Raw genomic sequence first — 25,574 nt, forward strand, 5'->3', positions numbered from 1 at the left:
GGTCGCCGTAGAGCGAGCTTTTATCGAACTTGCCTGCCCGAGAAGCTCAAATAATCCTGCATAGCACCCGATTGAGTCCCTTTCTATAACCGTATTTTAAGGGTTACTATAAAATGACTGTTGGAGCCACAAAACGGGGAAGTTAGGCTAGGATTCCGAAATTCGGCACTAGTTTCGGTTTCAAGGAACATGCACGCTCGTAGCAGTTGCCGGGCGTCCTAAGCTCCGGTCAAACATAGTCAGTTGATCTAAATATTCGTATTTATTGGCTTTAACAAGTTTTTACAAATGAAGAAATTTCATATCCTTGTAAAAAACTTCTTTTTCGTTTATATTTGTTTTCTTATTCCTTAGTTTGCCTATTTTAAATCGGGCAAAGCGCGAGAAGTGATTGATTTGAGTTCGTAGCGTATGCCTCCTCTCCTTCTCACCCCTCACTCAGCGATATTAGAAGTTAGATCGCGCCCAGTTATCTTGCTTAGTTGGTGCGCATGCCAACTACGGGGAAGATAAAGACGGCAGGGGGTGGCGGGCAGAGAACGGCGGCTGCAGTGAGCTACGCCGAACAACCACGCATTTGTCAAAGATTACTTAATCGGGCAACATATGTTTTCCGCGACTATGCGGTGAGCTAACCTGGTCATTTATAGTTACGCGAAGGTTTCTCAGCGTTCTCTAAAGCTAGCAGGTGAGCACAAGAACTTGGACCCATTATTTGAGCAGGTATTGATTTTGCATGACTACATACATGCATGAGTAAACCCAGCTCTCTGCAAGTCAAATTGGACTAGTAGATTTACGGTATCGCTTGTTTATTTGATGAAGAAAGCAGTCAATATTCTGTCCAGCAGTGCGTCTATTGAAAGACTTGAAATCAAGTTTGCTCGGCTAAATAGTTGTCGCTTCTTTTTCTTTTGGTGCGTAGTTCAATTGATGTCAAGTAATTATATGCTGCTTTCGTCTCATAACATTCTTGTAGTCACTCTTTCATAATTTGTGAGGTATGGCTTCTAATACTGTCACTAAAATACACGTAATTGTCTAAATGCTTTTAAATATTATTACAGCAAATGTCGGTACGCCGTTGTTCTGGCGCGCCGTTGCTCTGACGAGGACAAGTCAACTTGCCGAAACACTGTTTCCTGCGACGATCATTCTCGAAAAACTACTGATCGATTCAAGCCTCTCCGTGCATCTGAACTTCAGTATCACCATGCACCCAAGTTCTGTGGGAAAACTATGTACGCTGTCGCAACAAACATGATTGACTCAAACACGACGTCTCCTACTCGGGATTCCAATTTTTGCTTTGGTTAAAAAATTTTGGGTTCATTGTTTGCTCATTATGCCCGTAGGTCACGAGTAAGTGAAAGCTGATTTATAGATAAAAATTTCACTACATGTATGTCCGTTTTTTTTATTACATAACGTGTAATAAACAGTTCATTTTATTTGTACCGGTTGAGGTTTATGAGGTTAAGCTTACTGAAACTTCAGTAAGCTTAACTTTTGCCTCTTCAGAACACGCGAAGAAAATTTTGAAAAAAATATTAACAAAGTTTTATGAATCGCCACATCGCACAAGCGGCCAGTGGACCTGAATGAAGGCACGAGCGCATTCCGCTTGCATGCGAAGTGAGAAAGGAAGGCTGCCGCGGCAACCCCCTTCATCACAATTTTTTACCCTTTCCCTCTATTTTGAACGTCACCAGTGACTTCTTGAACAAAATTTTCTGTTCGTGATTTATTTTTTGTAGGATGCCTGGCAACCGCCAGCCGTATTCATAGAAGCGAATTCATAGAAGGTATAGAGAGTTTCCGCCCCCTGGTAGGCGTGGCACTGAAAGAACCTAAATATTTGGAAAAAAATGGAAAAATAACGTTTAGCAGTTGCATATAGACTCGGCATAGCATCATGGGCAGCAGCGCTAGTGTAAATGTGAAACAGAAGAGTCAAGCAGCTTATAAAACTAAATGACGGACTAGTTGGAACCCGAAGATATAAAAAATTCTATGCTTTTAAGGTTACTCAGCCGTAGCTCAATTTAAAGTATACGGCCCCGTCAAACGTTCCAGAGGTGTGAGACGTCACACATGAGACCAGTCTGGCCACATATTCTGCAAATGTTGCAACACCGTAAGTTTCACAGCCTAAGGGAGGCTAACTGCCGATAACTAATGTTGGAGTACTTAGTAACTGTCTGTTCCAAGAAAACACTAAAAAACAATTTATACACAATTGCAATTTACTGACTCAGCAAATACTGCCTTCAGCAAAAGCTTGTTCTTACCTTTGATGCCCCACCGCGGTAGTTTCGAAGATAAGATACTCGACTGCTGACCCGCACGTCCCGGGATAGAATCCCGGCGGTGGTGGCGGCTGCATTTTCAATGGAGGTGAAAATGCTGCTGGCCCGTGTGCTCAGATTTGGGTGCACGTTAAAGAACCCCAGGTGGTCAAACTTTCGGAGCCCTCCACAACGGCGTGTCTCATATTCATATGGTGGATTTGGCACGTTAAACCCTATATATATCGATCAATAAACCTTCGATGAACCTTGGCTTTATGCATTACAAAAGATAACAATTTATTGAAATTCATGAAGCATTGTACTCAACAAGAATATGAAAAGCAGCAAGGATAACATTTGTCACGCGCTGTAATGGGTGTCGATGGCCGCGGCTTTGCGGAACTGCTGACACTAGCTTGAACATTCTGTAAGTGACGAAAACATGCTTATTTACGTCTTCTGAAACTGTGCTTTTTCATGTGAACGGATAAGCTCTTTTTTGATAATGACGCAGTGATGCAGAAACAGTTTTATTTTTCTAATGTTGCGAGAAAAGTAACTCGGAAAAAACATGTGTGGATGCCTAGTCCTGGTAAGTCACCTATATAACGTCAACCCAGCTAAGGATTTCCTGCTAATTTTATCTTAGTTGCGAATTCGCTTCTCATTTCATGCGCGGCTTATTCGCTCAGTCAATGAGCACGCCTATTTTTGTCGCCTTTCCCGCTTTGCGACATGTCTGACTTGCCTCATCCGCTTGGCGTTTTCTTACTAAGCAGCGATTGGTGTCTGCCACTAACGTGTTGTCTTCTTCAATCGAGTGAACTGGCAGTGAGTAGTGGCGCTTGGATAATTTTTATGGCACATACCTGTACTGGTGTTCTTGCCATCACAAATACACCGTCGGGCTGTATATGACATTGTCGGAACGTATCATTTAGGGGCGACAATAGGGGCTCCATTGGGTCGCAAAATATCCGGTCCTTATCGAGATTATTCACATAAAAACAGCGCCAATAACGAGAAACAAAAAAGGACACGGACAGCTGCCTGTCTCCTTCTTTTCTTGTCCTTCGTTAATTGGCGTTGCTTTTAAGTGAATAATGCCGTACCAACTCGCCCAAGCAACCACCTTAGCTAATTTTCGAGGCTTCCCTCGTGGTGGCTTCTAGTCGAAGGGCAGGTGTAAAACATGTGTGCTCAAAACCATCCACAGAGCTTACATAGCGTACATTGCTCAGCACAAGATTCCTTAGGCGAAACAAGTTCGATGTATAAGTGGCGCTGTCTCACAGATCAAATGTTTGTTGCACCCCTGTTATAAACAACCAAAAATATTTGTGAGAATTTGTGAGAATAATATAGCATGCTAAGGCAGATATACGCTAAGTTGCATTTTGTTTAACTGCACGCAATTCAATTTTGCGTTTTGGGTTATGATTAATATTATCATGACTATAGATGTTAGGGGCCATTTTCGGCTCATCAGAACTATTTTTATTATAATTACGGGGTCTTTGGTCGATGAAAGAATAACCATTGTTATTTAGAAAATGGTTCCCTCAGATCGCTTCTGTTTTAATCAATAAAATTTATGCTCCTTTTTAAACAACGCTGCTTCAACTGAAAAATTCTTCCATGCAAGCTGATCAGAAGTCAAATATAAAAGCCAAATACAGCGAATCAAACAGAAAAAAATGCTCAGTGGTCCAGTGCCATGCATACGAGAAATAGTTTATTGTTTAGAATCGCCTATATAAAAGGCCATAGTTTCACGAAGACACATTATGTGAAGTTGCATTGCCATTTTAGATCAAGTAGCCGTTGATCACGCGCAAACACTCAGATTTTTGTGGATAACTCTACACTTGCATCCTGTCACCTCGTGATCACTGTGGTGGAGGGTCTCATGTTCTGCCATCCTAACGTGACCAACACCGAATAAATACAGAGGATAAATGTAACAGATGAAAAGGCAAGGAGGTTAACCAGTCCAGGAAAGCTTGTTTGCTACCCCACAAGTGGGAATGAGAAAAGAGACATTTAAATAGGAAGAAAAGATACTGGAAAGGTAAACATAGTAAATAACACAAATAACAAGACCATGCAGTCAGTCAAATGCCCATAAAACTCACCAGGTCCGCGACATCGCTGTCACAACCATTCGTTCAAGTTTAGAAGCTTCAGAAGGGCTCTAGTCGCCTTCAGCAGCGATGTCCTAGGTGGAAAGCGTACAAAAACAGACCTAAAAGACATTCACCTATATTCATGGTGAGCTAGAATGAACGCCAGTAACTCTATGCGACCATCATATTCTGGACAGCCACAAAGATGCGGTGTAGCGTCTTCTCCCAACGACAAGCATCAAAGAAACGGTAGTGGGCCATCCTAATGAAAAAGAAATAGGATTTGATTATAGACACGCCTAATCATAAACGATAAAGCAGCGTTGCATCGCTTCGCTGGAGGTGAGCTGGCGTAGAGAGATTCAGCAGAGAACACAGGTTGTGTTGACGATTGGTCTGGTTGGTGAGCGTACTTGGTGGGCACCATAGAGGGAGCGTGATCTCTTGTGCAAGACTTCGAAGCCCGCTTATATCGTGGTATTGTATCTTCCTGTGCTCTTTCTAGCGCAGCCCAAGGTGCATCATCAGTGTATTCGTTTCCTGTGACGCCTTAACAACTTGAAAGCCCCTGCAACGTCACGTGGTTTCCTTTCCCAATTGCTGTATGCTGAAGACACCGTATTTCAAATACTAGCTGTTTGCATGGCCGACGATGCAGCGCTGATAGCAAAGATTGTAGATAGTCTTCGAGTCGCCGAAAGTTGGCCATTGTTGAGTTAGTTCTCGGGTGACCAAACAACGTACAGAGAGCCGAGCAGCCAGTTCCAAAGCTGTCGTCGTCGTATTGCCCCGCCGCGGTGGTCTAGTGGCTAAGGTACTCGGCTGCTGACCCGCAGGTCGCGGGTTCAAATCCCGGCTGCGGCGGCTGCATTTCCGATGGAGGCGGAAATGTCGAGGCCCGTGTGCTCAGATTTGGGTGCACGTTAAAGAACCCCAGGTGGTCAAAATTTCCGGAGCCCTCCACTTCGGCGTCTCTCATAATCATATGGTGGTTTTGGGACGTTAAACACCACAAATCAATCAATCAATCGTCGTCGTAGAATGGTCAGTCATAAAGCTACCTACCATCAGCATCGCGAGCGCTTACTATGCAATGTCACTTTTTATGAAAGGAAACACGGGGCGCGTGGCCTACACGCTCCGGCAGCTGCTTGTTGCGCGTTCAAGCGGGAGCGAAAGTAACCACAGCCTCTTTTCGCGTCAGCTCATGGGGGGCAAAACAAGCAGTTATTGGTGATATGAAAGCAGCCGCAAGATTGCAACTCCCTCCTTCTTCAAGTCGATCACTGGCCTCTTGCCTAATTTTTTTGAAGAGGGAGGGGGTTGTAGTCTTGCCGCTCGTTCCATATCACCAGTGACTGCTTGTTTTGCTCACCGTGATTTGAAGAAAAAAACGTACTGTGCTTGCTCTCACTCCCACTCGACCGCGATGCCAGCAGCAACCAGAGCGCACAGGCCACGCGCTCCTGTGTTCCTTTTCGTAAAAAATTTACACTGTACGCTCTGATGCCCAAACGTTATTGGTGAGCACGTCGAACCTTGAGGTCTTGATAGCTTGAGCGAATGCATGCCAGCGACCACTGTAACAAGAGGATAGATCGTGAACATCGTGCGTATTGTAATGGAGACCTATAAAGATTGTGCTTATAAGGTGGCGCCAAAGATTGCAGTTTTCTTATCACTAGGATTGCCAATGTAAACTGCAGTTCTCTACAATGTGCATGTCATGAGCTATAACTGAGATTGTGTGCGCAGATGTGCAGATAGTTGCTACATTTAGGTTGCTTCTTTTGCAGTGCGATTTCGGTTCACAGATGCCACGGAGAAACAGAAAACTTAGTTTAATAATGCAAATGATTCTCTGGGAGCTCATCCCGCGTCGCAAATATCCCGCGTCCTCACAATAAACATGGTTGGTTCTCTCTGAGTGTTGTGTGGTACTGCAAAGTTGAGAAAAGATGTGGTAGTTTATGAGCAAATCCATGCTGCGGTGGTCTAGTGGCTAAAGTACACGGCTGTGACCCGCCGGTCGCGAGATTGAATCCCGCCTGCGGTGGCTCCATTTTCGATGGCGGCGAAATTGCTCTAGGTCTATCTGCTCAAATATGGGTGCACGTTAAAGAATCCCACGTGGTCGAAATTTCCGGAGCCCTCCACTATAGCATCTCCCATAATCATATGGAGGTTTTAGGACGTTAAACCCCACATATGTATCGGCAAACTACAAACGTGTTTATGATTTTATACATTGGTGCGACTCTGAAACGATCAATTTTAGTTTTGACAAATATTATTCTTAAAGATATATAATAGACGGGATGTTTTACTTACATTGAGAATACCATACTTATGTCACCCACTACGCACTTGTGAGTTTCACCTTCAGTTTCATAAAGTTTATGTGGACTCACTTTTTATGAAACACAGATTTTACGGAGGTGTTGGTTTTTTTATTTCTGTTACGTTTTTAACCTCAACTATTGGTTGACAAGCAGCCTTCATCACAGGTGACTGCATTTCGCTGTTTATAGACGTCAACACCAACGGCCCAAAAATGCTAGCCAGTGACGTGAGACATACACGCACTTCAACTGCACTTACCGAAAGAAACCACTGCTTTTTTGTTGATCCACTTCAAACGAAACGATATATTTACTCTAGGCACTTAGTTGGACAATTATTAATACCCGTGTGATATACTAACAACGAAGGGAATGAGCCATTGGCATTCCTGCGTGCATTTGCCATCGACAGCACAAAGATATTTATAGGGCAAATACAATACCAACACTTGCCATTGAAAAAGAGAAGTAGCGTGAGTTTAACTGGAGTCGCCATTTCGAGGAGCGAATGGAGCCTAAGGGTACCTGCGTTATAATTTCTCAGCAAACTTTGAGTGCCAAGGAATATTCTATAGATCAATTGAGAGAGAGATGAATAAAGAGACGGAAAAGTATAAATGAAAGGGTAGAAAGAAAGAGTGGGAGAAGAATAACTAAATATAAATAAGCCGGTGAAAAAACCGAAAAGAACAGACGAGAGGAAAAACGAGAAAATTTTTAGAAACTTTAAATAACTGAGGAAGCCGGGATAACGTAGGACGACAGGATGAAAAGCTGGACTAATTGGTCATTTATATTTGTTCAGCGAACTGGGAGCGTGAAAAGAACACGCACGTGGAGCAAAGAAGAGGCACGTTACACGAGCGCTCGTGCTGTGGGCCGCCTCTTCTCGGCTATAAGGGAAGGTCACGGATTTGATGACGTCTGCCGCAGTCGCATTTCGGTGGGAGGAAAACGCTCAAAATTCTGGCGTTTTGCGAAGTAGGTGGACGTCGAAAAATCGGGAAAAGGCCAAAATTTACGCAGCTCCCGTGTTTAGCGTGCCTATTTTATGTATGTTTTCACACCCCAACCCGCGATATTTTTATACACTGCCTACGAGAAAGACAAAGAGACATCTGTGTGGCAGAGGAACTATTCTACGTCGTATCGAGTTCTCCTTACGTTGTCGTATATTTACAGTTTATTATTGTGAATGCTATCTCAAAGATCCCGTGACCTGTGTTGTTTGTTGATGTAGAAGCCTAAAATGATAGTGTGGCCTCATGCAGTACACACGACAGCAATGGTGCATATGCGTAACACCAAAGCGGCACTGCGTGCACTCATTAGAGCAAGCTAAGCCCGCACTTGAAGGCCATCCTTGAAGGTCATTGTGGTACCTGCCCAACACACATGAAGGTCATAGTGGTGCCTGCCCCATCAAGGCCTGCCACATAGAAGTGAAAGGGCAGTGAACTACACATAAGTCAAGCACAGGTGACACAGGTGCTCTTGGAACATCTCTGCGCAGATGCTTTGAACAGCTCGTCGTCATATTTAGTGTTATAATTTCAAGAAAGCATGTATAAATTTGCTAACTCTTTTATAACGCAGATATACTTATTTTGCTCTATAGCAGTTCTCCCCTACACGGCAAATTATGCTCAGGGTAAGTCTGTTTATCATTTCGAACGTAGAGATTACCTAAACCGAAAGCACACGTGTTTACCAAGTATTTTATTCCCCATTTTTTCTGACTAGTGCACACACACGCACACTCTTTAATTAGGTTTAGAGCATTTACCTATGATTTAAATATGCTCTTGTTGATAGAGTTGATATTTTAGGAGTAAGAGGTAAATACTTAGGCATGTCCGTGTTTTTAATATACACCGCTCATATTACCTCGCAATGTTGATATATATTTAGATCGTTGGAGATTCAAATGCGATTTATTTCTAGCAAGGACAAGTCCAGAACTTCTTTGAGACTAACGGAGGATGGGAAGTACCTGACTCTTTGGTAGGTGCGTTCGTTTCCGGCCAGGTGTATCATCCACGCATAGAGTATTTCTTATTGTTATTCAACTAGACAACTAGACTATGAGTGGAATAGCCCAGCCACAAATCACGAATTTCGTTATGGTGATTCGGCTCTCTCTCTCTCTCTCTCTCTCTCTCTCTATATATATATATATATATATATATATATAGAGAGAGAGAGAGACTGCGCACTTATTACACTGTCTATTCGATAATTTATGCTTAAAACTGTATGCTCACATGATGTACAGTACATGACGCCAAAGAAAATATTGTTTTCTCTTTTCACTTTACAGCTTCTGGTGGCCAGAAGCTGGTTTACCCAAAACTTATTCAGAGCCGCGAGGAGGAAGGAACCAAAGTTGTGAAGATCAATGAGGACCTTACACTGAATTTGGAAAAGAGTTCGGTCATGGGCAAGGAGTTCTTACTACGAACTTATCAAGGGCATGTTATGCAACACAACTACGTGAGTTACGCAAAAATCTGCAATCTCTGGCCAAAAAAGCTCTTTAAGAAGTGTTCATGTATTTTGGCCTGCCTTAGTGGATTTTGCGGGTTGATGCATGGGCTGTTCCTATCGCACACACGCGCGTATACAAACACACACACACACACACACACACACGCGCGCACACGCACACGCGCACACGCACGCGCACACGCACACGCGCACGCACACGCGCACACACGCACACACGCACACACGCACACACACACACACACACACACACACTTGTGTGTGTGCTGGCCTGTTACAACTGCATACTGTAGAAAGACTGAAAAGACGATGCACTTGGCAGCGAGTAATATAACCTCGTACATATAAGAGATTGGATCGCTGGGTCTGTTTTTCGGGTCAGTATTTTGATATTTTAATTTTGCACACTTCGATGTATCAAGTAGAAGTTAGTTCACTTTTCTTCACCAGCGGCAGTTTTATATATTCGACTACAATTAGGCTTCTAGCTAAAACTCATTTCTTTGAACATATGCGCACGCCAATAGTTCTCGCACTTCTGAAGCCGTGTTACTTCGAACAAATAGTAATATTTTTTGTTGGTTTACGTCGGAAAAGATCAATGTAGTTCTTAAGGGCGCCATACTGCAGTAATTTGCAACTTTGGACTATTTGGGGCTCTGTAGGTGATTTTGCAGGGGCGGAGACTTAATCACGTGACCTTTTTGGACACTATACCTTAGCTACTAGCACTCTACCACAAACATAATCACTAGACCACGAATATGGGTGTGGATTAATATCAACATTCAGAGCCTCATCAGTTCACCAGGGTATCAAATCCTTTTGTGATTTCCAGTTTTCTTCATACACTAGCAGGTCATTGCACAATTTTCTCAAGAAAGAAAAAAAAAACGTCTTTATTTTTTCTTGCAGCTTGACGGAGAAGCACTGGAGGAGGACCTGTACCACGACGCACGAATGTTTGCGTCTGTCATCGTGTCCGAAGAAAATGGATTGCAAATTGTACGATGGAAACTCGGTATTTCTTTCAACTTCATTTAGATACAGTTCTCAAAAGCCAGCAGACCTGTTGCGCTTTTAGCGTAAGAATCATCAGAAATGCTTAAGGTTAACTCGCAATACAGAGAAGTGTAGAAATCTTTTTATAGGTTTCGGCCTTCGTGTGTACCATTATCAAGCCTCGTCCTTGTGTAGAAATCTTGTTTTTCCTTCTTGGCATTATTCTTGAAAAAAAATCTGCGTATGTGTTAGTTTCATTTGGTGTTTTTAGGCTACTTATATCACTCTCTTTTTGTTGTTGATAATGTGTAAGTTTATTAAAACAACTATTAAAAATATGCTGAAGAATTGTTTTGTGAGTTTTCGAAAGCTGGCGAGGAGCTCCAGACCATACCATGCGGATGCGTACGTAGACGTCATACCTCCGCCCCTTTTTGCCACGCTTGTGATAGATAGGAAGGAAAAATGAAACAGAAAAAAAGCCGAGATGGTGAGCAGTACGACATAACCAGAGTGCTACCCTACACAAAGGGAAGGAGTGGGCGAGATTAAAAATAACAGTAAAGAGGAAGAGAGGGGAAGCACACACGGACACATATAACCTTACCGCACTAAGCGGCAGTCTTGTGCGTTATACGCTGTCACCTAATTGCGCACTGCTTAAAAGACGAACATTTGGGATGAAAGAAATAATATATCTTGAACTGTAATGCAAGATGTGTGATAGGTGCGTGTTACCTCGTCATGACTGGTCATTTCAATTGTACTGTATACAAATTTTTCGAGATTCATTTTTGTAAACAATATTTGTAACCATGAAACGCGATTGCATAAAAACATCATGTGTCTGTATAATTAACTCTTGAAATTTTGCGCTTGTGTCCGTGTATTCCTTCATTCCAAGTGTTCCTCTCTTAAGCAGTGCCGAATAAGGTGACAATGAATAGTTACAACTTGCCCAAGCAAGTACCGTCAGGCGTTATACGCCATCAATAAGAGTATACAGCCAATGGAGAGTAAACGATAGGCCCCGCCATGGTGGTGTAGTGGCAAAGGAACTCGGCTGCTGACCCGCAGGTCACGGGTTCGAATCCCGGCTGTGGCGGCTGCATTTCCGATGGAGGTGGAAATGTTGTAGGCCCGTGTGCTCAGCTTTGGGTGCACGTTCAAAAACCCCAGGTGGTTAGAATTTCCGGAGCCCTCCACTACGGCGTCTCTCATAATCTTATAGTGCTTTTGGGACGTTAAACTTCACATATCAATCAATCAGAGTAAGCGGTAGGTTAAGTTAGAAGCGTGGCGGTTTCGGCTAGTTGGTATGACATGACTATTGTTATCGCGCGAGAACTGAACGACGACAAAGTCTCCTTTTTCTCCTTTTGTCATCGGCCTCTTCTCGTGCTATAACTATCGTCAGGTATGTGAAGCATTTCACAGAGATAATAAATACTTTCATGAAGCGCATCGCAGGACTACTGTAGTTCAAAGTAGAACATGGAGGGTCGAAACGATTGCAAAGCCTGTCACTAAAGTACTCGCATTGCGTCTATCTTCCCCTTGGACAAATAAGAATCACAAGTGAGCTAACATTATATATACAACATGGCTCACAATTAGTGAATCTTTGCACGTATTTTAGAAGTTCGTAATTTCGATCAGGGTTTCATTAAAACACAAATTGCCAATATCTATGGGAAAGCTTCCATGTAGTTTGCTTGCAAGTGTTCTCATAAAATATCTATGCTTTTTAACGACAGTTCTTAGGTACTTGTTTATGCGTTTAACTATCTTGCCGTAATTCATAAACACGAATAAGTTAAGCGAGCCAAATTGCACAATCTTGAATAGCATATGAACCCGAGCCTATTGCGCGGTAGTCGAGTATTCTGCTGCACACTTACACTGGTGCTTGAAAATTATCAAAAAGACCCTCTAAGTGCATCATGTAGAGCAAGGAATTGTGTTAACCTATGCACCATAGCTTGGCATAATAGCAAAAATAAAAAAACAGGTATCACACAATGGTTATTGTGCAACGAGTTAGTGACTTACTTCTTCGCACTCACTGCAAAGTGCTCAGCCGTCATTTTTCATCGTCCGTCACTACCAGCACTAACAAAGTGCACACGATACTTGACAGTTGTGTTTCGGGTTCCTCACCTTTCCGCACACAAAAAAGAATAATGTCTTAATAGGTTCTCTCCTGATTCACCAATTTCATGATCTCAAAGATGCGCTCAGAATTCGTATAAGGCAGTATTGTAATTGTCGGTTGTTTTTTTTTTTTACAAATGTTCTAGCAAAAGGTTTTCAGCGAATACCCACGTACTCTAATTTTTCCATCATCACCACGAGAACAAGTTTTTGCCGCGCAAGCACTCGAATGAGCACAAGTAGGAGTATTTTATGAAGTTCAATAAGGTTGATAACTGGGCTAGTTGGTTATTAACCATTTTACCGTAAGGTTTAATAGCACAGTTTCTAACATGAACAAGAATGTCATGTTCTTTTTCTCTTTCTTGTCCATGTTAAAAACTGCGCTACTAGATCTTACAGTAAAATTAGAATTTTAAGAATACTCTTCGAACATTCTAGCTATGACTTTAGGTTTCAGAAGTCCGGGGAAACGCGGAAAACAACCTGAAATGCCACTAGTTAAGAACCTCTTTCATAATACTCATTTCGATTTGCTTTGCTTAGTATAGAGAACACTGCTGAAAGCCCTGCAAATATTCATAAAACAATCTTTTGCTTATTATTTTAGGAGGGTTTACTCAATCCCAATTTAGCCATCAAGCCTCTCGAGGGTCAAAAAAGGTCGGATGAAGCACAGGACATGCCACATGTTATTTACAACGTAGAAGACCATGACGGAACCTATGCGGGGGAAGGTAATGCTAGGAAAGAAAATGCTCCATTCACTGCTTTATGAAGTCATTCTAAAGGTCGAGAAAAATAATACAAGAGGTCATGAGATACCCTGTTGTTGAAAATGTTATATCTCATGCGCGAAGCATGTTAGCCACTAAAAGTAGTTTGGTTTAAACGATCAAAGTTTGTCACTTTAGTATTTGATTTCTAATTGTAGGCAAGAGGCAAAATATCTATTGTGTATTTTACCCTGGCAAACGTATGTATCAATAGAAAATTGTGTTAGCTATCGCACAATTGTTTTGATTAATATTACGGGCAGCACCAACACGAATAGAGTAGGGCTTAGTTCAAATTGTTTTTTGTTATTTTTTTGTCTCTCAATTCTCAAAAGATGATTTTATCAGCTCCAACTATCAGTGCATGTTGAAAGCCATTGCTGTAAGCCACAGGAATAGAAAATGGTGATTGGTGTTTTTAGGAGTTTCTTTTTTTTTCAAATGATGCTCTACATTGTAGTTGCTTGGTTTGTCCATGAATCTTCAGTTGTTAGTTTTCAAGATTGTGGATGCCTGGGCTGTTTTTGACGCAACACGTAAAAAAAAAAAAACTGGTATGCAGAGGTTGTAAAATAACGCCTTAGGCTTACAAGGGGGCATACGAACCAAATTATGAGACTGGAAACGTAAATAAGAAGCTACCGAGGAAATCATGGCTTTTATTCAGGTAACCTTTAGTTATGAGTTTCATAAAGTGGCTTAACACAACCTAAAACATCCTCAACATAGTAGCGCATAAATCTTTCTTCCTGTATAACATATCAACGTGAAGATTGCCTGTAAATTAGGTGCAACGAGCTTGAAAAAAAAAAGAATTGCAGTGTAACCACAAAATGAATGATGATGAGTAGGGCGAAGCGTCCATTAATCCGGTCATGCTTCCATTCATGCTTCCATTCATGCTTCCGTTCATGCTTCCGTTCATGCTTCCGTTCATGCTTCCGTTCATGCTTCCGTCCATGCTTCCATCCATGCTTCCGTCCATGCTTCCGTCCATGCTTCCGTCCATGCTTCCGTCCATGTGTCCATCTGTCCGTTCGTTCGTGCGTCCATTTGTGCGTGCGTCTGTTTATCCGTCCGTGCGTGTGTCTGTGTGTCTGTCCGTCCGTGCGTCCGTCCACGCGTCCGTCCGTGCGTCCGTCCGTCCATTTAGTGCAAACTTCAAGTACCACCATCTCGCTTCTTTTTATCATAAACAAATACCACCATTCAGCGGAGAAATTCAGGGACTACGCGAAAATATGTACCACGTTTTTGCGGTCAGTGCTGTGTTAATACCGAGAGCGTGATAACGACGCTGTGCCATGCTTTTAGGGGCGCAGCTCTTTAAGGCGTCACCCGAGCGTCCTCTGTAGTAACATCTCGGCTATGTGCCATAATGGAGTTTATATCTTGAATTGTCCGCTAGATGTCATAATCTATATACGATGAAAATATGCGAGATAGTGGTACTGGAGTGTTCACCAGACGGAAGGACATACAGACAGACAGACACACGCACGGACGGACCAATCTACCCACGGTTGGACGGACGGATGGATGTATGCACGATTGGACGGACGGACGCTTTGCCCCACTTATCATATCATTCAGTCCGTGGATATGCTGAGATGTTTTCGTAACATGTGGACATGTGAATATGAGCCCGAGTGTGGGTATGTGCCTCTGGTATGCGGGTGTGTGCCACAGGTTACGCACTGGGACAACGGGGGACGCACAAGCCACGCCATAAGCAGCTTCGCCCCTAAAAGTTTTGTTTGATAATTCGACCTTTGACTAATATACAAGAATTTAGAGAATTGCGAAATATGAACAATCACATTGCTGTCCAGGTTCACCAATTATCGAGCTCTAGCTGGTTCTCAAAGTGTTGTTGTTCGCTGATGCTACAGGCTTCCCTAAAAATAATTTCGCACAATATTTTTATCCTTAAGTACTGCTATTGTTCTGACTAGAATAATTCACGAGAGAATCTATCAGGTTTCGCGAAACTAAAGGAATTGTTAAATTTCGATATGAAATATAAAGCAGCACCGGATATTATTGTACATATACAAAATAAAGGGCAAAAACTCATTTAAAATGTTGCTCCAATGAACCGCCCACAACAACCACAATAGAAATTGATGCTCGACATGCCTTATTTTTTTCGTGAGCCCTACGGGTTCTTAAAACTTTACGTTGATACTCTCACACCACTCGAATAAAGCCGTTGGGCCTTATTGTCCAGGAAGTAAATGTGTCGTCAAAGTATGGTTTTTATGGTCTTATCGGTACCAGTCGACAATTATGAGTCGAAGGTCTTAGAACACACTAGTTAGAGCCTGTATAGCTTGGTGCGACGTACGTTTGGTTTCGCTTACAGCCTGTTGTTTCGCTAATTGCAGTGAGAATAGTATCTCTGAATCTGTCGACATTTTTCAACTGTATCTTTCCTTGGTCAGATGACCTGAGGCACTACTCCATGCTGATGTTTCTCAGATTATGTAGCTAATGAGCGAAGTAGAAAACCAGTATTTTGATTGACTTATTCTTTTAATAAAACACTCGCACTGACTTTCGGCTTTACAATAGGGGTGAGGACAATACAAACATAGTCAACCAAAGCCAGCTAATTGAAGAAATAGGCACGTGCAAGTAGGCAAATGCATAAAAAGAAAACCAACACAGCAAATTGTTTTCAGCAAGAAAAACCCAAAAGCAAATGTCTCAAGGAAGATCACGAGGCCTGTTTCCAATACGAATCCTGCAAAGAGGAAGCAAATACTTCAAGGATGTCAAGAGTGACTACGCTATGAGGCAGTTTGTTTCACAGGCGACTGGTTTTAAAGAAAAATGCCATCTTGAAGTAGTTTTTTCTACATCTTAACTAGTTGACATTTTAGGCATAAACCAGACGGTGTTTACACGTAGTCAAGATTGTGCAAGTAGTGATCCCAGTTATTACCATTGATGTTATAGAATATACCTTAAGGAAATTTTATTCTGAAATATTGCGTACGCTGTTGCTGTGAATCTTATCCAAGGCTTTTCTTCACACTGGACAGGTTACTGTGGGGGGTGTAATTGGCATAAATGGAATCTCACAGCTAAATTTTAGATTATTTCAATCTTTGGAATATCCCCCTGCTAAACGTAGCAGCCGTATTCAAGTATTGGTCCAGTATTGGTTTTATACAAGAGTTCCTATGCGGCAAGAGGCAAGTTTCTTGAGTTTATTTTAAGAATGCTTAGAACAATTGAAGCCACGCACGTGACATACTTGATATGGTCACGTCAGGATATTTATGCAGTGAAGTAAACACCAAGGTACTTATGGTCGAACACTTTTGCTAGCTGTTCGGCATTTATTTTTAAATAAATAGCTACACCATTTTTTCTAGTTAAGCACGTATAAACAGAGTTCATGTTTATGTCTATGCGCCTGGTAATACACCAAGTGCTAATCCAATCAAAGTCGTTCTTCAGCTCAGTGTGATCATCTACAGAATGAATAAACCTATGTAATACGCAGTCATCCGCGAGCATTTGAAATCTGAAGGAAATTGCACAAGGAATGTCGTTCATGGAGATATAAAAAAAGTGGCTCCTGCACTGACCTTTGCTGCACACTTCATCAAACCTCCACTTGATAAGACTGCGTTCCATTGAACACTACCATTTGTGGTTTTAGGTTCGAATATGCTTTAATTAACTCAATACCAGAGTTTTTCGTTGTGCCAGGACAGCTTCCTTATTTGTAGTGAGTGATATATGAAATGAAATAATTTACAAAAAATTAGATGGAAACCATCAACAGTATACCTTTCATTCAGTGCACCAGCACTTTAGGTAGGCAAATGGTAATTTCAGCCAACTGTAACACAAGAAAACCCAAGTTCATATCACTGCTTCTGAGGTGGTAATGAGCAACTTTTCAGGTAATTTATAATGTTTGAAAAAAAAGTTCTGTTGCAGAATTTCGCAGCTGATGTTGTGTTACACCTGATACTTGATATCATGCACTAACTTATGAAACGTGTTATTTAAATGCATATTGCTTATCCTGAATGCAATTGTCCCTTAAACCCCCTAAAGGATGAGTATTTAACTGAATGTAATCAACTACTTTTGCATATTACTGATTATACGATAAATGAAAAAAAATGACTTTGTGCTGTTTTGCTTTGAGGTGTTGCTATCGAAGAAAGAGAGGGCGTCTCTGAAAGACAGAATCAAAGTAAGTTTGACAAAGCTGCCATAAAATTTTGTTACATTTTTGCTTTCTTCTAAATATAACGCTTTCGTTTCAAGGTGGAGCGAGACCCGAAACTATACATCCAGAATTGATTGTTTTGGTTGACAGCACCTTAAGCGCACAGTTCGAAACAAATTACACGCTGCTGAAATATATAATTATCACCTTGAATTCCGTAAGTATGTGTCTCGAGCCATTTCGGTATATAGGGACACTCAATAGCTTTTTTTCTGATAGTGGTCGTTGAACTTTCGAGAATCAACTCTCTGTAGTTTACTGTGAAAATATTCACCTGGCATAGCAGCAGCAGCGTCTTTCTTCTGCTTACTTCTACCATTTTTATTTTTTTTCAGGTGAATGTTCGCTACCTTACTTTATCTCATCCTTTTGTGAGAATCAAACTTTGCGCAATGGAAATTCTCACTGTAAGCGTTATCCTCCTTGAATTGTACAGTTTACTTGTCTTCTAAATTTCCGTCTTGCGCTATTAATACACGTGTATCACTTATTTTTTGCAGGTAGCTGAAGAGAGTTTTCTAATCCGTCACGGAAACTATGTTCAAGGCACCCGCTCACTTGCAGGTCTACGAGACCACGTCCAGAACAATGCTGAGAAGTATGACACTTATGACGGAGTGTACCTTGCAACTGGGTAGGCTACATAGGGAAGACTTTTCGCTACTTTTGGCTTAATTGTGGGTTGAAGTTCCTGTGTTGCACATTGTGAATTTTTTGCAGACTTGACATGGCAGAGCCTTCTGAACGCGGCTGGAATAGCGGCGTGCTAGGTAAGGATCTTGTGCACAGGTAGACTATATATTAGTTGCGGGGACATTTACGTTTCCGGCGTAGAAAGTGCTATTTTACCGTCAGGTATCGATCATAGTATACGAGTTGATATTAGAGAAACGTTACTCATTGTGTTCATGATATTTTGTGCCAAAGTAACACAAGCATTTGCGTAACCCACAAATGCTTGTGTGTTACACGACAGGTTTAAACATTTTCCATGTCATAACAAGCAAGACACCTTTGTCAAACTATTTTTCCTCCCAATACCATTTTTCGCTTACCACAAGTTAAGATGCTGGTCACGAGAGCCCCCAGAGATTAGTAGAGGGATGGATGGATGGGATGGAATAGAATGGGATGTGATGTGATGTGATGTGATGTGATGAGGCGGGCAGGTGTTCACAGTACCTGCACTACGCAAAAACCAGCCTCGCCTTTATTACCTTGACCTTAACATATACACACATACTGTATACAGGCTTCATAATACATGTATTACACCGCAATATTGCATGGTGCAAGCGTACATTGCCATTGGGCGTAACTTCTCATTACTTCGTGTTTGAAAGCTGGTTATCCATTACAAAAGGCCCACACGTTACGACAAGGATTCCTTAGTACGACGTAGGGGCTACATAGCAACTTTGATAACATTTCGGGAGCCAGACTGCTCGTTGTTCAAAGCATGTTACCCATTACATAGAATGTAGTCAAATAAGACAACCTGACAGACACAAACCCCTTCAAATATATCGATTACATTGTAGTTATCAACAATTTAGGCTTATTCAGTAACATCAAGCAATAAACATATGCGCTCCGTGGTTAAACGGTGCACTAGGCATGTGCTACTGCTATTCTGTTCAACTTTTAAAGCTGAAGATTAAAGGTCCCCCAATTTTTCATGACGTACTAATAACATGCACGCTGTTTTGTTTAATAAACAAAGCGCACCAAATCTGAAAAAAAAAAACGATGCCTGAAAAGACTGCAGTCTGCATCAGGAAGCAGTGCCCTTCAATAGGATCATTGCGAAATGCTGCGATATGTTGGGGGAAGACTGGATGCAAAAACCGTTCTAAACGGACTCTAGCGAGAAGACGGGGCAAAAGTATGGGCATCTGATGTCCCGCACCTCCACCACGTATAACGTATCGGTTGGTTGGTTCAAAGATGTAGATTTGGTCATGAACTTGGGAGCGAAAATGTGCCATCAAGTTGTTGATAAGGCGCACACCAGAAGATCTTGATGACTGTTAGCCTAATAGATAATAACGGTCTATTAGGGCACAGATAAGGATGTAGTGCATATTAGGCGCCTACACTATCTCTCTCTCTCGGCCCCTATCATTTATCCTATCTTTTTTGTCATTCTCGTTATTTCTGCCCATGCTTTACTCTCGCTTCCGCTCATTTACTTCCTTCTTGCCATCACATATCTTATCCTGACGCTCACCCTGTTTCTAAACCATACTATAGAAGGCTATGCTATTGTGTAATGAGGGGGCATAATTTTCTAAAGAGATTATGGCGCTCGCTTTTGAATCGAGAGTACACGGGTTCGAGTCCCAGCCTAATTAGCATTTTTCGCCTCGTATTTTTTGCAGAATCTTTTTTTCTTCCCATGTTTATTTCTTTCTTTTGTTATCTTTCTGTGTAATCCTAATACTTCAACGAACATAGCAAATACAATCGACACTAGAAAGAGGCAGACGCAAGCATCACTCAAACTGACAACTCGGACTTTATCTAGAAAACCTCACAGCGGGTGTGCAGCAATTCGGTACCACTGTGCTCCACGTAATCCGATAAAAGATAGAGTATACACTATCATTTTTCTGATCACCGTCACAATAGGCTGAAAATCATGTAAAGGACTCAAATTGACGGCGTGTTTCTCTTTTTCTTAGTTTGGTTTTCCTCCGCAGTTTTTGACACCCTTATATCCACCCACGAGCTTTCATGCAATTATTGAAATATATTCTATTGCTTTATTTATTCTCTTTATTGGCGGCTATGCTTTTCAGTGTTTTCTTTCCAGAAGTAAAAAGCAATTTTGCCATTTGAGTTAGTGCTTTCATAGATAATTTACAGAGCCAATATTTCAATTTATTTTTATATGTGATAGAAAGTCACTCCTATGAAGGCCCGCTTGGCCAACCATTTTGAGACCATGGGAGCTGCTAGTTTCTGTAAAGGTGTGCTTCACATGGTGGCGGGATCTGCACATTAAAAGAATAAGAGGCTGCAAGCTAGTATTGGTATCTCACGACAATGCATTCGAGAGACACTATTTGCAATCCTACCCATCGTGCATATGGTTTCACATAACAGCAAAGTGGTTGCAGGGCGACAAGGCATCAATATTCTATTTTTAGCTCCCAGCCAACTTGCTAACTTATGCTTACGTCTGGCACAATAAAGAACTACCAATCCAGTGTGCCCCACGAAACAAGTGGGCCGTTTCAGTAATTGCGCCAGACGTGCGATGACTCACATTCCACCGCCATGTGACAAGGTATTATCATCAGCAGCAGCAGCATTATCATCATCTTCAGCCTGAATATGTCCACTGCAGGAAAAAGGCCTCTCCCATGTTCTGCCAGTCAACTCGGCCCTGTGCTAGCTGCTGCCAATATATACCCGCAAACTTCTTAATCTCATCTGCCCACCTAACCTTTTCTCTCCCCCTAACCCTCTTGTCTTCTCTAGGAATCCAGTTAGTTACCCTCAATGACCAGCGATTGTCCTGTCTACGCGCTATATGCTTGGCCCATGTCCATTTCCTCTTCTTGAATTTAACTATTACATCCTTAACTCCCGTTTGTTCCATAATTTACTCTGCTCTCTTCTTGTCTCTTGAAGTCACACCTACCATTCTTCTTTCCATTGCTCGCTGCGTCGTCCTCAATTTAAGATGAATCCTCTTTGTAGGTCTCCAGGTTCCTGCTCCGTAGCTAAGTGTCGGCAAGATACAGCTGTTTTATACCTTCCTCTTAAGAGATAGTACCAATCTACCTGTCATAATTTGAGAGTGATTGCCAAATGTGCTCCACCCAATTTTTATTCTTCTAGCTGCTTCAATCTCGTGGTTCAACTTCGCGGTTAGTATCTGCGCTAAGTAGACATAGTCTTTCACAACTTCAAGGGGACTATTACCTATCTCAAAGCGCTGCTCTCTTCCGAGGTTGTTGTACATTACTTTTGTTTTTTGCAGGTTAATTGTAAGGCCCACCTTTCTGCTCTCCTTGTCTAACTCCGCAACCATGAGTTGCAATTCGTCCCCTCACTTACTTAGCAATGCAATATCAACGGCGAAGCGCAGGTTACTAAGGTACTCACCATTACCTCTTATCCCTAATTCTCCCCTTTCCAGGCCTCTGAAAACCTCCTGTAAGCACGCGGTAAATAGCATTGCAGAGATTGTATCCTCCTGCCTTACAACCTTCTTGATTGGTATTATGTTGCTTTCTTTATGAAGCACTATGGTAGAAGTTGACCCCTGTAGATTTTTTTATGTTTCATCGACGCCCTGATTCCGCAGTGTCTGCATGACTGCTGATATTTCTACTGAATCAAACGCCTTCTCGTAATCTATGAAGGCTATGTATAGTGGTTGGTTATGATCTGAACATTTCTCTGTTACCTGATTGATAGTGTTAATGTGGTCGATTGTTGAGTAGCCTTTTCGAAATCCTGCTTGTTCCTTTGTTTGATTGAATTCTTATGTTTTCTTAGTTCTTTTAGCAATAACTTTTGTAAATAGCTTGTATACTACGTAGCGCAAGCTGATCGGCCTGTAATTCTTTAGGTCCTTGTCATCTCCTTTCTTATGTATTAAGATCATGTTAGCATTCTTCCGAGACTCTGGTACTCTTGCCGCCCATGCGTCCGTCCATGCATCCGTCCGTGCTTTCGTCCATCAATCCATCCATGCGTTCGTCCCTGCAGCTGTCTATTCGTAGGTCTGTGCGTCCGTACGTGCATCCACTCATGCGTCCGTCTGCTTCGCCCCTCTCGTCATCATTCACCTCGTCGATATACTGGGATTTGTTTCTTCCATAGCGTTTCAACAAATAGCATCGCTTTGTCGCAAAACAGCTGCTTACCACGCAGGTGGCTTGGGTTCAGGTTCCAGTGTAACAAAATATTGTTGAGTATCCTGTTTAAATACTGCTTGTTTCTTTGGTTGTTTGAATTCTAATGTTGTCTTAATTCTGTTAGCAACAGCTTTTGTAAATATCTTGTATACTACGGAGCGCAAGCTGATCAGCCTGTGGTTCTTCAAGTCATTGTCATTTCCTTTTTTCTGTATTTTGATGATGCTAGCATTCTTCCAAGATTCTGGTACTCTTCCCGTCAGGAGACACCTCGTAAGCAGGGTGGCTAGTTTTTCTAACACAATCTGTCCTCCAATTTTAGCAGATCTGATGTTACCTGATCCTCACCAGCAGCTTTGCCTCGTTGCATGTTCTCCAATGCTTTTCTGATGTCTTCCATTATTACTGGAGGGGTGTCATCTGGGTTACTGCTAGGTTTTATAGTATTAAGGTCGTGGTTGTTCCGGCTACTGTACAGATCTCTGTAAAACTCCTCCGCTAATTGAACTATTCTATCCATATTGGCAGTTATTTTGCCTTCTTTGTCCCTTAGTGCATACATCCAATTTTCCCTATATAGTGAAGTTTCCTCTTCACTGCTTTGACGCTTCCTCCGTTTTGCAGAGCGTGTTCAATCCTCTCCACGTTATGCCTTCTTACATAGGATACCTTACGCCTATCAATCAACTTCGAAAGCTCTGACAGTTCTATTTTGTCTGTTTTACATGAGACTTTCGTGCTTTGACGCTTCTTATTGAGATTTTTTGTTTCCAGGGAAAGCTTGCCAGTGTCCTGTCTAACTATCCTGCCTCCAACTTCCACTGCACACTCCGTATTGATACTAGTCAGATTATCCTTCATTGTAACTATTGTAAGGTTGGTTTTTTCAATAAGAGCTGAGTGCCTGATCTGAAACAAGACTCTGAATTTCTGTACTTTTCCTCTCTGTGCTAGTTCAGTGATTAGCTTCTTGCGTATCAGTTTCTGTCGTTCCTTATTCATATCTAGGTGAATTCGAGACCGTACCATTTTATGGTCTCTACATCGTGCCTTGCCAACCACTTTCACATTCTGCACAATATCTGGGTATACGTCGGCTGAACCGACCGATGTATTATTACGAGGCTGTGTGATAATTACGGCTCTTGGTAGCCTAATAATAGCACTGATCTTGCGCGTCACTGCCGTGAATGTGGTTACGACACGATTTAAGAAATGTCACTTATCTGAAAAAAGGAAAGGACAAAGCAGGAAGAGAAATGGTGGAGGTTACGAAATTGGGGAAAAGTGGACATAAATATACAGGCATGCCGTTAATTTGCCTGCTGGACAAAGAATTTATGGTGTTGCGATGATGGCACGACAAATGACTCTGTATCTCTCACCAAGTGACGTGATAGGCAAAATGCTGCACATGCGTGGTCAAGTTTCCTGTGTGAACGCTTCTAAATACTGAAGCCACAGTTGTCAGTTGCAGTGGTGCAAGCGTGTGCGTCTTTGCAGTGTCTATGGGTTTGCTGGCCTTATTCAAGTATCACGAAACAACTGGCCTAGATTGAAAAACTGTTCTGTACTCGTTCCCTTAGCCATAAAGTTTGTGGATTAGAGAACGCCACGCCTGTGAGATATGGCGCAGATGTTCTGGTAGCGAAGAAGATTTAGAGGTCGAAGATAAAGATCAAAGCGCCTGCTATTTAATGATGATGACAGTACTAAGTCAAGAGGTGTCATGCCCATCTAAAACATTTTTCCTGCTAAAAACATGAGGGGTCATTTTATTTGGTGAGGGTTGATGAAACCAGTGCCTGTAAAGCCTATGTCGCATTGGTGACACAAAAGTTCGAACTCAAGCGATCGCTCACCCTGCACCTTGAAAGAAATGTTTAGCCAGAAAATTCCTTGCGGAACTATCACATACTCGTTTCACTGTTTGCCCTTTGAGAAGCATGCGTTTGTTTTCGGCGGCATGCATCATCTTGTCGGCCATGCTACACACCTTTGGCGCGCCGTGTACGTTATTTGTTAGTGTTACCTTTCATATTGCTACCTGTAGGCTGCCACAAACCATAGTGCGAATGCGCGTGTGCGCCCGACGAAGAAGATGAGGCTCGCTGGCTGCTCGAGCTCGGAGCCAGACTGGCCAGTGCTGCAACCGCTCTTGCCAATATATTTTTCGAATATATTCGCAATACTTTGTCTCGTTACTCACGTAACATATTTGGTGGAGGTGGAACGATCCCCGTCCTCACCACGCAGCTCCGCAGTGGCCGCATCCTCCAGCTTCCCGCCATGGCTTCCAGTGACAACGCGTCCGCTTCATCATCTGCGGCTTCTCCGACAACCTTTGTCGCCGTCCAAACACCACGTGATCCCGGGACATTTTCTGCGCAACCTGGCCTCGACGTCGACAAATGGCTTCGCCTTTATGAACGGGTCAGTCAAACTCACCGTTGGGACCCTACCATGATGCTCGCTAATGTTCTCTTCTACTTGGACGGAACCCCGCGTGTCTGGTACGAGACAAATGAGTCCGAACTCACCAGCTGGGACACGTTCAAGGAGAAGCTACGCGACATCTTTGGGGACCCGACCGGTCGCCACGCAGCTGCACGACAGGAGCTGGCTACCCGTGTCCAGTCGCCAACTGAATCGTATGTGTCATACATCCAAGAAGTTCTCGCTCTTTGCCGAAAAGTGGACGAGGCGATGTCTGAGGCTGAAAAGGTTGGACACGTTTTGAAGGGGATCGCGGACGACGCCTTCAATTTGCTGGTGTACACTAACGTCTCGACCATCGACCGTGTAATTCAAGAATGCCGCCGTTTCGAAATAGCAAAAAGCCGTCGGGTGCGCCCTCCTTTTTCTCGGTTGCCAAACACGGCGGCTACGTCCACCTGCTCCGATTCTACCGTCACACCGCCCTTTGAGCAGAGTGTAACGCGTATCGTTCGACGGGAACTTGAAGCAGCAAGTCCAGCGCCGCTTCAGCCCACTTCCTTCGAACATACGATACCGACAACCCCCGCGATCTCCGTTATTCAGGCGGTCGTACGACAAGAATTCGCCAACCGCGGGTTCCCTGATGCTTGCCCCATCTCTTGCCCCTCCTCCAGACCAATTCCCATTAATGCACCTCGACGTGACCCATTTGTTGCTCCACGATCTCGCAACCCGGCGGAATGGCGAACTCCTGACGACAAACCGATCTGCTTCCGGTGCCACCGCGTTGGACATGTCTCCCGCTACTGC

The 25,574-nt window shown here is 42.7% G+C and overlaps 1 protein-coding gene across 3 annotated transcripts in view; it reads left to right on the forward strand.

The window, feature by feature from the left end:
• The window catches only part of LOC142769006 (venom metalloproteinase antarease TserMP_A-like), a 47,473-nt gene that overhangs the window by 4,197 nt on the left and 17,702 nt on the right, over positions 1–25,574 (forward strand). Inside the window, exons 1-9 of one of the 3 annotated variants that reach the window (XM_075871750.1) lie at positions 8,181–8,410; positions 9,080–9,252; positions 10,180–10,269; positions 13,031–13,157; positions 17,368–17,415; positions 17,490–17,608; positions 17,787–17,858; positions 17,952–18,085; positions 18,172–18,221. In XM_075871750.1, the coding sequence (XP_075727865.1) occupies positions 8,323–8,410; positions 9,080–9,252; positions 10,180–10,269; positions 13,031–13,157; positions 17,368–17,415; positions 17,490–17,608; positions 17,787–17,858; positions 17,952–18,085; positions 18,172–18,221 (901 nt within the window). In that variant the 5' untranslated portion in view covers positions 8,181–8,322. Of the gene's footprint in view, positions 1–8,176; positions 8,411–9,079; positions 9,253–10,179; positions 10,270–13,030; positions 13,158–17,367; positions 17,416–17,489; positions 17,609–17,786; positions 17,859–17,951; positions 18,086–18,171; positions 18,222–25,574 lie in introns of those variants that run through there. The other 2 variants (XM_075871751.1, XM_075871752.1) reach the window with 2 other exon arrangements.

Source organism: Rhipicephalus microplus, chromosome 8 (genome assembly GCF_043290135.1).
Source record: "Rhipicephalus microplus isolate Deutch F79 chromosome 8, USDA_Rmic, whole genome shotgun sequence".
Taxonomy (NCBI): domain Eukaryota; kingdom Metazoa; phylum Arthropoda; class Arachnida; order Ixodida; family Ixodidae; genus Rhipicephalus; species Rhipicephalus microplus.